This window comes from Mobula hypostoma, chromosome 28, assembly GCF_963921235.1.
Source record: "Mobula hypostoma chromosome 28, sMobHyp1.1, whole genome shotgun sequence".
Classification (NCBI taxonomy): domain Eukaryota; kingdom Metazoa; phylum Chordata; class Chondrichthyes; order Myliobatiformes; family Myliobatidae; genus Mobula; species Mobula hypostoma.
In genome coordinates this window covers 24,666,486-24,679,485 of record NC_086124.1, presented here as the reverse complement: position 1 = coordinate 24,679,485, position 13,000 = coordinate 24,666,486, and the positions used below count along the sequence as shown (strand labels likewise).

At 58.2% G+C, this 13,000-nt stretch overlaps 1 protein-coding gene across 2 annotated transcripts in view; it reads left to right on the top strand.

Moving 5' to 3' along the window:
- LOC134338941 (filamin-A-like) overlaps positions 1-13,000 on the top strand; it is a 107,226-nt gene that overhangs the window by 81,375 nt on the left and 12,851 nt on the right. For both annotated transcript variants that reach the window (XM_063035153.1, XM_063035151.1), the window contains 8 exons: positions 3,749-3,996; positions 4,415-4,483; positions 5,285-5,384; positions 6,116-6,256; positions 6,971-7,099; positions 7,817-7,990; positions 8,903-9,064; positions 11,184-11,387. In XM_063035153.1, coding sequence (XP_062891223.1) covers positions 3,749-3,996; positions 4,415-4,483; positions 5,285-5,384; positions 6,116-6,256; positions 6,971-7,099; positions 7,817-7,990; positions 8,903-9,064; positions 11,184-11,387 — 1,227 coding nt within the window. The remainder of the gene's footprint in view (positions 1-3,748; positions 3,997-4,414; positions 4,484-5,284; positions 5,385-6,115; positions 6,257-6,970; positions 7,100-7,816; positions 7,991-8,902; positions 9,065-11,183; positions 11,388-13,000) is intronic.

Sequence of the window (13,000 nt, the reverse complement as noted above, 5' to 3'; positions counted from 1 at the left end):
TCCTCCCACATTCCCGAGAAGGGGGTAAGGGTTAGGTTTCGGTGAGCTGTGGGGCTGCTATGTCAGCGGCAGAAGCACGACGACACTTCTGGGCTGCTCCCCAGCCCCCCACACGATCCCGGGGCTGTTGTTGGCCATTGACACAAACACGAGGCATTTCACTGTGTGTTTCAAAGTTCTGAGAGACATTTGATAAGCAAAGCTAATTTTTATCTTGCCTCTTGTGGCCTTGGGAACTTATAAACAGAGACATTGGGTCTCTAACGAGGAAAATGTTCTTCAGTAGTATCAAATCTCAAGGATGTGCATTCATGCGCATCTCCAACTGATTATCGCAATCTAAACTGACACCATTTTGCCTTGCAGCCCACCATTCTGTTTATAGCATATGCTAAGGAGCATTCAAATTTAATTCTTTCTTTGATGGGGAACCAGCGGCCGTTGCCCTGCTTACGCTGGTTTCTCGCACCACAGCCCCCTCCCCCTCCCCCGATCTCTATGGTCCATTAACTCTTTCGGTCGACCACACCCAGCAAATTTGACATCTGCGGGGTGGGCGGTTGGGCTGCATCCGTGGCTTTAAGGCTTAAAAGGGCTCCCGTGGTGGGGCTCACAGCCCTCGAGGATGCCTGCTGCCCATGGAAAGCTTGGCTTCAGTGGATGGGCAGGCAAATGGAGGTGAGGGACAGCTGGTCAGGACTTGGTGGGGAGGGGCAAGGAGAGGACGTGTTTACCTCCCTGCCCTCCCTAACTCTCCCTCCACTCACTCCCTCTCCCGACTCTCTCTCCCCTCTCCCCTCTCTCTATCCCACCTTTCTCTCACACTCCTATCCCATATCTCTCGCTCCCTTTCCCCTCTCCCCATCCCTCTCCCCATCCCTCTCCCCATCCCTCTCCCCCCTCTCTCTCCCCCCCTCTCTCTCCCCCCCTCTCTCTCCCCCCCTCTCTCTCCCCCCCTCTCTCTCCCCCCCTCTCTCTCCCCCCCTCTCTCTCCCCCCTCTCTCTCCCTCCCTCTCTCCCTTCCCCACTCTCTCTCCCCCTCACCCTCTATGCCCCATTTGCCCCCTCTCCCCTCTCTCCCCCACACCCCTTCATCCCACCTCTCTCTCTATCTTCCCCTCCCCTCTGTCCCCCTCTGTCCCCCCTCTCTCCCCACTTTCCCCCTCTCTCCTCTCTCCCCCTCCTCTGCTCCCTCCCCTCTATGCCCCCTTTGCCCCCTCTCCCCCACACCCCTTCATCCCACCTCTTTCTCTCCCCCTGTCTCCCCTCTCCCCTCTCCCCCTCCCCCTCCCTCCCCATCTCCCTCCCTCCTCTGCTCCCTCTCCCCTCTATGCCCCCTTTGCCCCCTCTCCCCCACACCCCTTCATCCCACCTCTTTCTCTCCCCCTCTCTCCCTCCCTCTCTCTTCCCTCAGGCTAGCCCCATCTTCAGCACTCTTCCCTCCCAACTCCCCCACCCTCACACATCCGGTAGGGTTGTTGCAGAGGGATGAGCGGGGAGGGGGCAGTGGGGTTCGCATGTTGGAACATATTAGCCGCCCCTCCCGGGCCCAACGTCTCCCCCTCCCTCACCACCCTGAACCCCACCCTCGTCCCTCTAACATGTCTGGAGTGTGTGCATGTGTTCTGCAGTCATGGCATCCGGGCGGCCGCCCCGTGCGCACGGACGGTCAGCGCGCGCGTACGTCTTGTGGTCAGAGACCCCTCCCCGGCACACCACTGTTCTGTTCATTTCCTGGCTAGAAAATGCCTTCCAAAACCTAATGGCCTCTGTGACCCCAATAAAACTTCTCCCACCACCTAGAACTGCGGTGGGGAGAACTGGAACAGGTTTATCCTCACTCTTCCCCGAGCCCCCAGTGCAGAGCAAACTCTCACAGCCCAAGGGGCCTCACTGGGGGTAGGGTCCAGCTGGGTCCTGGCTTCTTGGCCATTATTTACGGTCTCCCCACTCAAAAGCCTCTTGACCTCTTTTTCTCTCAGTGGTGTTTTGGGGTGAGGTCTATTCCTGTCTCTCCCTCTCTCTCCCTCTGTCTCTCCCCTGATCCTTTCCTCTCCCTCTGCTCCTGCCTCTAATGGCTGCCGGCTTCTCCGCTTGACGCAGGCCGCCCACGTCACACCACAGCATGCTGTGACCGGTGGGCTCCCTGTCCTCTGCTTTGCCTGATTCGTTGGCTGCCCCAACAGACACCAGTGCCACTGATCTCGGGGCGGGGAGGGTGCGGGAGGCAAGTGGCTCTCTTGAGCATAAGGGGAGAGAGTGGGTTCTCCCTCTTCGGCCAATCCATCTCGAGGAGAGCGGGTGCGTTGAGGGGATGTTTGAGCAGCGTTTGATGGCCCTGGGCCTGAACTCCTTGGAGTTAACGAGAACGGGGACGTGGGGGAGGGGGTTGGAATCTCATTAAAACCGATCGAATACTGAAAGGCCGAGATAGAGTGGACATGGAGAGGATGTTTCCTATGGTGGGGGGAGTCTAGGATTGGAGGGCACGGCCTCGGAATAGAAGAACAGAAATGAGGAGGAATTTCTTAAGCCAGAGGGCGATGAATCTGTGGAATTTGTTGCCACAGTCGGCTGTGGAGGCCAAGTGACTGGTTATATTTAAAGCGGAGGTCAATAGGTTCTTGATTAGTCAGGGTGTCAAAAGTTACGGAGAGAAGACAGAAGGGTTGAGAGGGATAGTAAATCAGCCTTGATGGAATGGCCAAGCAGACTTGTTGGACTGAATGGCCTAATTCTTGCTCCAGTGTCTTATGTAGCTGACTGGTGGGGTGATGGAATCAAACGTGAATGCCCTGACCCTTCTCATGGACATGCCATCTTGGTAATGGGGAGATGTGACCCAATATCTGCCGGGCGAGTGGACCAATGGGAAGGGAGGGGAGGCGGGAGCAGGCTATGTGCTCCTCCCCAATTGGACAAGATGCCCCTTTGACCTTCTGAGATTGGCGGTGTCGTGGAAATGAGGTCTTAATTATGTGTGTGTGTGTGTGTGTGTGTGTGTGGGGTTGGGGCACATTTTGTGTGGGTGGGGCCTTGGGAGCAGGATGTGGGGCGGGGGTTGAGAGGGAGGGATGGGAGTTAACCTGTGGGCCTTGTGTGGTTTGGGTGGGTGGGTTCATTGGGAGTCAGGGGATACAGGATGGGCGTTTTACTCCGGTGGGGGCAACCTTACCCCTTGGAGAAGGGTGGGGGGAGGCGAATCCCAGCCCCTCCCATTTTCCCACTGTTTTTATTTTGGAACGGGCGAGCACCTCTTTGGTTGGAGCTCTTTGGCTCGGGAGCACAGGAAGGGTTTGAGGGAAGAGGAGGCTAGGGTTGGGGTTAGGGTGATGGGGAGGGGGTTTCTGTCTGTGGGATTGGGGTGGGGAGGGGTGGGGGGTGGAGAAGCCTTCTGCTGCTCTGGTTTCTTCACCTTCCTCCTCTCGGCCTGGCAAGCCGACAGCATTTTAAGTGATTGTTCTCTCTCCCTGCCCCGTCCCACTCTGCTCTGTGTGTGTGTATGTGTGGATGTATGTGTCTCCCCCTCCCTCTTCCGCTGTGTGTATCTCCCTCTCTCTCTGCCACTGTGTACATCTCTCTTTCTTTTTCCATCTGTGTGTGTGTGTGTGTGTGTCTCTCTCTCTCCCTCCCTCTGTCTCTCTCTCTCTCTCATCACCACACCCCTTCCTTTCTCCTCTACCTGTGGTTCGTTGGGACTCTCTGTCCTCCTCCCACCTCCCGTTACCCCGTCCCCGTCCCGCCCCAGGTGCTGGGATTGGCCCCACCATCCAGATCGGCGAGGAGACGGTGATCACCGTGGACGCCAAGGCAGCAGGGAAGGGCAAGGTGACTTGCACGGTGTGCACGCCCGACGGCTCCGAGGTTGACGTGGACGTGGTGGAGAATGAGGACGGCACCTTTGACATCTTCTACACTGCCCCCCAGCCGGGCAAATACGTCATCTGCGTCCGCTTCGGGGGCGAGCACGTCCCCAACAGCCCCTTCCAGGTCACGGTGAGTTAGTGAGGGGCCAGTGGGTGGGGGAGAGGGGCCGACGCCGGGGCAGACGGAAAGACACAGGAACAGAATCAGGCCATTCGGCCCATTGGGAAGGTGGGCAAGGAGGGTGTGGGGCAGTGTGGGACAGGGACATTCGAGACGGGGCTCCGGGGGGGATTTGGGACATGGAGCCAGGGGGAAGAGGGCTCAGGTCTGGGGATGCAGTGAGGAGGTGTGGGATGGGATGTCCCAGGACAGCAGGAGGGATTTAAAATGGAAGGTTTGCTGGGGTCAGTGCAGCATTGGGGGACGTGGTTGTACGTGTCTTTGGGAGTGAGGGTGGAAGTCCCAGAGTTGGTGGGTCGGTGCGGTGACAGAGAGGTTGGAATAGGGTGTCTGTTGGGTCCTGATAACAACCACTTTCTCCCCAAAGGCGACGGAGGGAGACGAGATCAGCCCACAGCAGATCAGTCAGCAACGAGCAGCACCCAACTACGGCTGGGTAAGAATATCACCCCCCCACAACACTGCAGTCCGTTCCACACCTCCCCCACACCTTTACAGCCCCTACCCTGCAGCCTGTTCCAACTACCTCCCCACCCATTTACAGCCCCCTCCTCAGCCCGTTTCCCCACTCGGTCCATTCCCACACCCTCCTCCCGCCATCTTTCTCGTTCATCTCCTTGATGGATCGCACCCCGTCCCAGCGACCCCGGCAATTGAACTGTCCTGGCCTCGTCTTCTACTGTCGATGTGGGTGAGGTGTTCAGAGGCTGAGTGGTGTAAACTCTTTCCCACCATTCATCTCTCTGTCACCCCCCAGCATCTCTGTACCCCCCATCTCTGTCACCCCCCATCTCTGTCACCCCCCGTCTCTGTCACCCCCCGTCTCTGTCACCCCCCCGTCTCTGTCACCCCCCCATCTCTGTCACCCCCCGTCTCTGTCACCCCCCCTGTACCCCCCATCTCTGTCACCCCCCAGCATCTCTGTACCCCCCCATCTCTGTCACCCTCCAGCATCTCTGTACCCCCCATCTCTGTACCCCCCAGCATCTCTGTACCCCCCATCTCTGTCCCCCCCTGTCTCTGTCACCCCCACCGTCTCTGTCACCCCCACCGTCTCTGTTACCCCCACCGTCTCTGTCACCCCCCCGTCTCTGTGTCCCTCCCTGTCTCTGTGACGGCTGTCTCCCTCCCGGGGCGCGTGGGGTCCCGTCGACTGGACCATGGTCGGGGGTGGGGTGTGTGGTGGACCGGACCCCAGCCCCTCGTGCTGACCTCGCCTCGCTCGTCCCTCGTCCAGGCTCCTGATCGTCCGGTGGGGGTCAACGGCATGGACTCCACAGCGCTCCGGCCCTTCGACTTGGTCATCCCCTTCACCATCAAGAAAGGGGAGATTACAGGTAAGCTGGAGGGGTGGGATCATCCGTACACCCTCTGTGGGGTGGGGTGGGTGCTTCTGGGCACAAGAGGAGGCCACTCGGGGGCCCGTGGACTCTCTCTCTCTCTCTCTCTCTACTCTACAAGTTCTTGGTTGTGGGGGTGGCCAGCAAAGCCTTTGCTGTCTCTGGGCCTGTACTGACAGGAGTTCAGAAGACCGAGGGAGGGGGCTTCTCATTGAAATCTAGTGGTTATCACATCGGGGTTCAATTTCTGCCACTGTCTCTGAAGAGTTATGTTCTCCCTGTGACCGTGTGGGTTTTCTCCCAATGCTCTGCTTTCCTCCCACAGTCCGAAGAGCTCGGGTTAGGGTTGGTGAGTCGTGGCCACGTTCTGCAGGAGCCAGAAGAGTGGCGACACTTGCGACTCGCCCCGGCACAATCTTCGCCGACTCGGTCGCAAGCGAGGCAATCTGCCAAACAAATCTTTCCCTCCTCCCCTCACACACCAAATCCCGTCAAAGTCTGAGTGAAGTGTAGCCCGCCGACGTGCCTTCTTTGCAATTGCCCCAGGATGCATCTTCAGAGATGCTGACACCCAGGATTCTGTGGAGGGGGCGTGAAAGGTTAGGCGGGGACGGGAGGAGGCTCCCTTGAGCACCAGTGGGCCTGTGCTGATGGAAGAGTAGGGGATGGGGCCTGGGTTTAGTGTCCGGAGGGCTAATGGTTTCCTAAACCCTGCTGCACACCACCAGGTGAAGTCCTGATGCCCTCCGGGAAGAAGGCCAAACCCTACATCGCGGACAACAAGGACGGGACGGTGACGGTCAAGTTCGCCCCCACCGAGCTCGGCCTCCACGAGATGAGCATCAAGTACGATGGGAATCACATCCCAGGTGAGGAGGGAGGGGCGAGGGAGAAGGAGCTGGGGTCCCGGGCCAGAGAATTTCCACCTCCTCTCCCACCCTCACCCCACAGGGGAAGGCCGGACTGAATTCCCATCAGAGGGGAGGGCTGTGATGGGATTTGGAACAAGGGCAGGGAGAGGGCTGGGGGATGGAGGATGGGAGGTCGGGCTATGTTTGGAACAGGGCATTAAGGGTTTGGGATGGAGGAGGGGGTGGGTTTGTGACAGGGGGCAGGGTTGGGGTCTTTGGGACATGGAGGATAAGTTTTGAATGGGCTGGTAGGGGTTTGAAACAGGTTTGTGGTGTTTAGGGTGGAGAGGATAGGTTTGGGCCAGAGAGATAAGGGTTTTGGGATAGGTTGGAAGATTTGGGACAGGTTTCGGGTGTCTGGGACAGAAGTGGGCTCTATTTAGAACGGGGCTGTAGAGGTGCAGGAGAGACTTGTAGTTGAGTTGGAGAGGAAAGGTTTGGACCAGGGTGGTATGGGTTTGGGATGGGGACAGGGACAAAGGAGGGGGTGGCTTGGAGCAGGCCTGCAGAGGCTTGACACAGGGCAAGGTGGTGCTTCAGGACAGAGGGTTCAAAGGACAGGGGTTCTCTGTTGATTTTTACCACCCACCTCCTGGGCAGTCGAACTTACGGACGTTTAACCCTTTGCTCTGCCTTCTCTCTCCGTCTCTCCCCCCACCGCCCGCGGATCAGGGAGCCCCCTCCAGTTCTACGTGGACTTTGTCAACAGCGGCCACGTCAACGCCTACGGACCCGGTCTGATCCACGGCGTGGTCAACAAGCCCGCCGTCTTCACCGTCGATACCAAGGACGCCGGAGAGGGTGAGCCTCAGCCTCCCGTGACCCGGCGACCCACACCTTGTCCCGGTGTACCGGCGGGTCTCGGCCACCCGGTACAAGTCGCGGAGAAATGGCATTTTGGACGATTCGCGGCCCCGTCGGGGAGTTTGAGGATTAAAGTTTGTTTGTTGCAGCTGTATTGATGGTGGCCATTTGGCCCATCGGCGCTCGTCTTCCCTTTTCCGTTTCCCTTACAGCTTGTTCTCTTGTTCACGCACCCAGCCGCTCCCCCTTGAACCTCTTGTCCCTTGCTGACAGTCACCCCCCCATACAATTTGGGAGGGGTCCAAAGAACCTGGAGGTAAATCAACGGCTCATGGGGAGAACAGACAATCTCTTTGCACAGCCAGACGAGCAGATGGACACGGAGAGACACAGAGATGCGGGCGGGCACGCAGACAGACGAACAGACAGGAACACGCATGTAAATGGACAGACCGACACACACGCAGACAGAACGCCAGGCACACGGACACTGATGGGCGCGCAGGCGCTGACAGGCACTGGCATGTGCTGGAATCGAACCCAGGACTCTGGAGTTGCGCATTAGTGAATCCTCACAGCGCGTTCGATCTCCCCAAGCGCCGTGATCCGAGTCCCCCCACCTCCCCGTTCATCAAACATCTGCCCACATCCCTGTGCGTGTCCTACTCGTCGCTAAACCGCTGTGTGTCTGCCTTCCCCCCCCCCCAACCCCAGGCGGCCTGTCCCTGGCCATCGAGGGCCCATCGAAAGCTGACATCAGTTGTCTGGACAACAAGGATGGGACGTGCACCGTCTCCTACCTGCCCGTGTTGCCAGGAGACTACAACATCCTGGTTAAATATAACGACAAGCACATTCCTGGAAGTCCCTTCGTATCCAAGATCACAGGTAGGGATGCATGCCTCTACTATAGCTCAAAATTAAGGTTTATCACCAAGAAATATGCATGAGAATCCAAAAATACCACCTGGCTTTCATCAGATGAGGTATGTTATCGTGTCGTACTTTCAGTGACACTACCTGAACCTTGTCGTGTTCTACTGCTGTAGCCTATCCACTACAAGGTTCAACGCGTTGTGTGTTCAGAGATGCTCTTCTGCACACCACTGTTGTAACGTGTGGTTATTTGCGTTACAGTCACCTTCCTTTCGGCTAGAATCAGTCTGGCCATTCTCCTCTGACCTCTCTCATTAAGAAGGTGTTTTCAACCACAGAACTGCCACTCACTTGATTTTTTTTGTGTGTCTCACACCATTCTCTGTAAACCCTAGAGATTGCTGTGCGTGAAGATCCCAGGAGATCAGCAGTTTCAGAAATACTCAAACCACCCCATCTGGCACCAACAATCATTCCACGGTCAAAGTCACTTAGATCACATTTCTTCCCCCATTCTGGTGTCTGATCTGAACAACAACTAAACCTCTTGACAATGTCTGCATGCTTTTATGATTTGAATTCCTGCCACATGATTGGCTGATTAGATATCTGCATTATCGAGGTGTACAGGTATACCGAATGAAGGGGCCACTTTATTATGTTCTGGAACTTGTTGTTTTCTGGCAGCAGTACTGTAAAATACAAAAGTAAATCATAAGTTAGAATAAGAATGAAATGAAAATATTAGAAACTTAGCTAGGGACATGGATGATAGAGAAATGGAGGGCTATGTGGGAGGGAGTGTTAGGTTGATCGTAGAGCAGGGTAAAAGGTTGCACAGCTTTGTGGGCTGATGGCCCTGTGGTGTGCCCTACTCTTCCATGTTCTGACCACCTTCCTTGTCCTCTCTCTGTGACCCGCCAGGGGACGACTCCATGCGGATGTCCCAGCTGAAGGTGGGGTCGTTGACGGACATCCCCCTGGAGATCGGTGAGACCGACCTGGGCCAGCTGGTGGCCACCGTCGTCGCCCCCTCCGGCCGGGAGGAGTCCTGCCTTCTCAAGCGGCTTCGCGACGGCAACATCGGTAAGAGCTGGGGTAACGTCGGTAGGCGCCTGTCCTGTCCTGGGAATGATGTTCGAGGGGCGGAGGAAGGTTGTGGAGTGAGACAATGTGGGTGGGTAACTTCAAAATGGCCGACACTTGGGGGATCAGATGGTCGGTGGGTGAACATTACATCCCCAGACTACGTGGCTGCACCCCCACACTGATGGTGGGACTTGGAGATACTCCGCAGAGTGGGCTTTGAAATCAATTTTTGCCCTCCTCTCCCCTCCCCCTCACCGCACTCCCCAAGGGTGATGGGCCCAAGATGGCGTGACAGATGCGGGTGGAGGATTAGCAGCAAGAGCCTGCTGGGATCTACATCCCCAATCCTGGGCTCGGGAGAGGGAGGTGGGCTTTGACTTCTCATGGTGGGCAATGTCATGGAGTGATACAGCAGGGATAGAGGCCCTTCAGCCCATCTGATCGTTGCCAACCAAGGTGGCCACTCAAACTTGTCCCCATTTGTCCTCTAAGCCCGGGGTCTGCGGACCACTTGGTTAATGATAACGTCCATGGCATAAAGAACGTTGGGAAGCCCTGTTGTAAACCTTTCCAATCCGTGGTCCTGTCCGAGTGTTAACTAACCTCCCCTCGCAGCTCCTTCTAGATATGAAACACACTTTGTGTGTGTGTTTTCACTTAGCAAATACATCGCAGACAGGCCCTTCCAGCCCTCCGAGCTGCACCACCCGGCCACCCCCAATTTAAACCCCAGCCTCATCACGGGACAATTTACAGTGACTGGTTAACCTATCAACCGGTGCGCCTTTGGACTGTGGGAGGAAATCGGAGCACCCGGAGGAAACCCACGCGATCACGGGGAGAACGTACAAATCCTCACGGAGGATGCTGGAATTGAACTCCGAGCTCCGATGCCCCGAGCTCTAATAGCGTCGCGCTACTGCGGTGCCTGCGTGCCACCCACACGTGTGTGTGTGTGTGTTTTAAATTTCCCCTCACGTTCTTATTAAATCCCTCCCCTCGCATCTTAAACCTGTGCCCTCTAGTTCTTGATTCCCCAACCCTGGGGGGCACGGCTGTGCGCATTCACCCTACTTGTACCCCTCCTGATTTTCTACACCTATATACGATCATGCCACGGTCTCCCATGCTCCAAGGAATAAAGTCCTAGTCTATCCAAACCTCTCCCTATAACTCAGTCCCTCCGATCTTGGTGACACCCTTGTAAACCTCTGCAATTTAATAACATCTTTTCTGCTATAAGGGGACCAAAAATGAACATAATCCTCCAGGTGTGGCCTCGCCAGCACCCTATCACCTACTCCATGACCTCCCAAATCTGTACTCGGTGCCCCGACTGGGAAAGCCTTCTTCAGCACCCAGACACCACTTGCAGAGAGCTGTGGACCTGCACTCCCAGGTCCCTCTGTTCCAGGCAACTTCCCAGAGGGCCCAGTGTTTACTGTGAAAGCTTTAATCAGAGTCTTCCTTCCCAAAATGCCACACCTCACACTTAGCTAACCCAACTAATCTCTCTCCCTATCTCTCTCTTTACCTGTTTGTCTCTCTCTTCCGGTCTCTCTTTCTCCCTATCTCTCTCTCTGTCTCTCCCCCTCTCCCTCCCTCTCTCTCTCACCCCCTGTCTCTGTTCCCCCCCTCCCTCCCTCTGTGTGTGTGTGTGTGTGTGTGTGTGTGTGTGTGTGTGTGTGTGTGTGTGTGTATGTCTCTCCCCCCTTCTCCCCCCGCTCCCCCCTCTCCCCTCCCCCCTCTCCCCTCTCCCCTCCCTCCTCTCTCTCTCCCCCCCTCTCCCCTCTCCCCCCCTCCCCCCTCTCCCCCTCCCCTCCTCTCTCTCTCTCCCCCCTCTCCCCGTCCCCTCTCCCCCCTCTCTCCCCCTCTCTCTTTCCCCCCCTCTCTTTCCCCCCTCCCCTCTCCCTCCCTCTCTCTCTCTCTCTCACTCTCTGGTGCTGTATCGCTCCCTCTTTTTCCCTTCCCTTCTCCTCCCTTTCTGGGGGGGGGGTACAAAACTGGAGCTGTCGTATCTCTGAGGCACCCAACTCCCTTGGGTTGTGGGCTGGGTGGGAACGGACTAATCTCCAACCTGGTAAAAATCTCTCTCTCTCTCCCCACCCCCGGCCAGGCATCTCGTTCACTCCCAAGGAGGTGGGCGAGCACGTGGTGAACATTAAGAAGAATGATCGCCACATCGCCAACAGCCCCATCACCGTCATGATAAACCAATCAGAGGTGGGCGACGCCGGGCGGGTACGAGTGACCGGCCCGGGGCTGACGGAGGCGCACACCTTCGAGCCTGCCGACTTCACCATCGACACCAGGGATGCCGGTGAGGCGGTCTGCACTGTGAGGGAGGGAGGAGAGAGAGGGAGGGTGCGGGAGGGGGGAGAGAGGGAGGGAGGATAGTGGGGGGAGAGGGAGGGTGTGGGAAGGAGGGAGGGGAGAGAGGGAGGGTGCGGGAGGGAGGGAGGATAGTGAGGGAGAGGGAGGGTGTGGGAGGGAGGGAGGAGAGAGAGGGAGGGTGCGGGAGGGAGGGAGGATAGTGGGGGAGAGGGAGGGTGTGGGAGGGAGGGAGGAGAGAGAGGGAGGGTGCGGGAGGGAGGGAGGATAGTGGGGCGTGTGGGAGGGAGGAGAGAGAGGGAGAAAGGGAGTGGGAGGGAGGGAGGAGAGGGAGGGTGCAGGAGGGAGGGAGGAGAGACAGGGAGAGAGGGAGGGTGTGGGAGGGAGGGAGGAGAGAGAGGGAGAGAGGGAGGGTGCGGGAGGGAGGGAGGATAGTGGGGGTGAGGGAGGGAGGATAGTGGGGGAGAGGGAGGGTGTGGGAGGGAGGGAGGATAGTGGGGGAGAGGGAGGGTGCGGGAGGGAGGGAGGATAGTGGGGCGTGTGGGAGGGAGGAGAGAGAGGGAGAAAGGGAGGGTGCGGGAGGGAGGGAGTGTGTGGGAGAGAGGGAGGGTGCAGGAGGGAGGGAGGAGAGACAGGGAGAGAGGGAGGGTGTGGGAGGGAGGGTGCGGGAGGGAGGGAGGATAGTGGGGGAGAGGGAGGGGGTGGGAGGGAGGGAGGATAGTGGGGGAGAGGGAGGGTGTGGGAGGGAGGGAGGATATTGGTGGGAGAGGGAGGGTGTGGGAGGGAGGTGAGGGGAGTGTGCAGGAGGGAGGAGAGAGAGGGAGGGTGTGGGAGGGTACAGGAGGGAGGGAGGAGAGAGGGAGGGTGTGGGAGGAAGGATAGTGGGGGAGAGGGAGGGTGAGGGAGGGAGGATATTGGTGGGAGAGGGAGGGTGTGGGAGGGAGGGGAGGGGAGTGTGCAGGAGGGAGGAGAGAGAGGGAGGGTGTGGGGGGAGGGGAGTGGGGGAGAGGGAGGGTGCGGGAGGGAGGGAGGAGAGAGAGGGAGGGTGCGGGAGAGAGGGAGGATTGTGGGGGGAGAGGGAGGGTGTGGGAGGGAGGGGAGGGGAGTGTGCAGGAGGGAGAGAAGCAGAGAGAGGAGAGTGAGCTGCTGGAAGTGGGAGCAGGAAAGAGGGTGGGGGGCAGCTAGTCGGGGTGGTGCAGAGGATGGAGCTGAAGAGGGTCTGGGAGGACGTGGAAGAGGTAACCAAAGCATCCCCCATTCCCCTCAGCAATCCCACCCCTCCCAGACTCGGAGGTCCTCTGCTCCCTCCGTTCTGTTCCAGCTGGTTCCCTGTGCCTCCAATCTGGTCCAATTCATTCCTCGCGCCTTCAGTCCAGTCCGGTCCGGCCTCATTCCCCGCTCCTCTGGTCTGATCCGGCTTCATTCCCTGCTCCTCCGGTCCGGTCCGCCCTCATTCCCCGCTCCTCCAGTCCGGTCCGCCCTCATTCCCCGCTCCTCCGGTCCGGTCCGGCCTCATTCCCCGCTCCTCTGGTCCGGTCCGGCCTCATTCCCCGCTCCTCTGGTCTGGTCCATCCCTGTTCCCCCGTGTCTGACCCAGACATT